Source organism: Myotis davidii, unplaced genomic scaffold, assembly GCF_000327345.1.
Source record: "Myotis davidii unplaced genomic scaffold, ASM32734v1 scaffold1006, whole genome shotgun sequence".
Lineage (NCBI taxonomy): Eukaryota > Metazoa > Chordata > Mammalia > Chiroptera > Vespertilionidae > Myotis > Myotis davidii.
In genome coordinates, this window is record NW_006297143.1 from 492,685 (window position 1) to 494,067 (window position 1,383).

The following is a 1,383-nucleotide window of genomic DNA, read 5'->3' on the forward strand; positions in this document are numbered from 1 at the left end:
GAGGGGGGGGGGAGGCCGCTGGGAACCTGCTCACAGTGCCCGCCCCTGCCTCCCGCCCCATCCGCTCCTCACCCCACAGATGTCTCCCAGCTCACAGACACCATATGTGGGGTGGGGAACATGTCAGCTAACGCCTCCGCCCAGGAGAGGACACCCTGGCATGTCACTATCAAGGTAGGGAAGGAGGGCCGGGCCGGGGCTGGGACGCACAGGTGAAGCGCCGTGGGCGAGGGTCCCTGAAGACCCCCTGCTCCCCTGCAGCCCATGAGCCAGGAGACCTGCCGGGGGGCCCTCATCTCGGACCAGTGGGTCCTGACGGCCGCTCACTGCTTCCGCCACGCTGACCAGGACCACTCCCTGTGGAGGGTCATCGTGGGTGAGGAAGGCCCCACCCTGTGCCAAGCCCCTGCCCCCTCAGGAGCCCTGGCCCGGCCTAACCTGCCACATTGTTCCCAGGGGATCCCAGCTCCCGCTTGGGCAAGGAGTTCCAGATTGAGCAGGTGGTGATCTCCAAACACTTTGACGCCTTTGCCAAGAGGCACCAGGGCATCCGGGAGTTCTACGGGGACGACATCGCCCTGCTGAAGCTGGCCCAGAAAGTGAAGATGTCCACCCATGCTAGGTGCTGGCACCTGGGGCAGAGCTCTGGGGAGCCCTGGAGGAGGGGGCACCCAGCACGGGCCTGTGTGACCCCCGCTTCTCCCCAGGCCCATCTGCCTTCCCTGTACGGTGGGGGCCAACCTGGCCCTGCGGAGACCCCCGGGCAGCACCTGCCGGGACCACGGTGAGAGCTGGGGCTTCAGGTGTGAGGAGCTGGGGCCGGGGCTCGGGGTGAGGACATGGCTGTGCTCCGGTCCCCAAGTCAGAAGCCGGGTCCCGGGTGAAGGGGCCGGCACCAGCCTCCCCTCTCCTTGCCTGTAGAGAGCGAACTTCTGAACAAGCTGAGCGTTCCTGCCCATTTTGTGGCCTTGAATGGGGACACACTGAACATTAACCTCAAGACAGGGACAGAGGTGAGCGGCTGGGTCTGGGCTGTGGGGGCGGGTCCCCCAGAAGGTCTGTCTGCCCCTGCAGTGCTGGCTGCTTCTCCATCTGAGAGAGGCACCCGCTGTTCATCCAGCCTTCTCTCTCGCTCCACTCCTACTGCAGTGGGCAAGATGTACTGAGGTCGTCGGCCAAGACAAAACCATGTTCCCCAACCTGACAGATGTCAGCGAGGTGGTGACAGACCAGTTCCTGTGCAGTGGGATGGAGAAAGATGACAATCCCTGCAAGGGTGAGCCCCCCCCACCCCCGCATTCTTGCAGGCAGGCCCCAGGGCCCGTGGCCAGCACGCGGCCAGGACGGCGCACTGCCCTGCTGATGCGAGCAGAGCAGCGAGGC

General features: G+C 65.4%; 1 protein-coding gene across 1 annotated transcript in view; it reads left to right on the plus strand.

The window, feature by feature from the left end:
* The window catches only part of C2 (complement component 2), an 11,059-nt gene that overhangs the window by 7,982 nt on the left and 1,694 nt on the right, over positions 1 to 1,383 (plus strand). The window contains exons 11-16 of the mRNA XM_006772839.2: positions 80 to 174; positions 262 to 376; positions 457 to 622; positions 708 to 784; positions 922 to 1,013; positions 1,150 to 1,276. Coding sequence (XP_006772902.1) covers positions 80 to 174; positions 262 to 376; positions 457 to 622; positions 708 to 784; positions 922 to 1,013; positions 1,150 to 1,276 — 672 coding nt within the window. The remainder of the gene's footprint in view (positions 1 to 79; positions 175 to 261; positions 377 to 456; positions 623 to 707; positions 785 to 921; positions 1,014 to 1,149; positions 1,277 to 1,383) is intronic.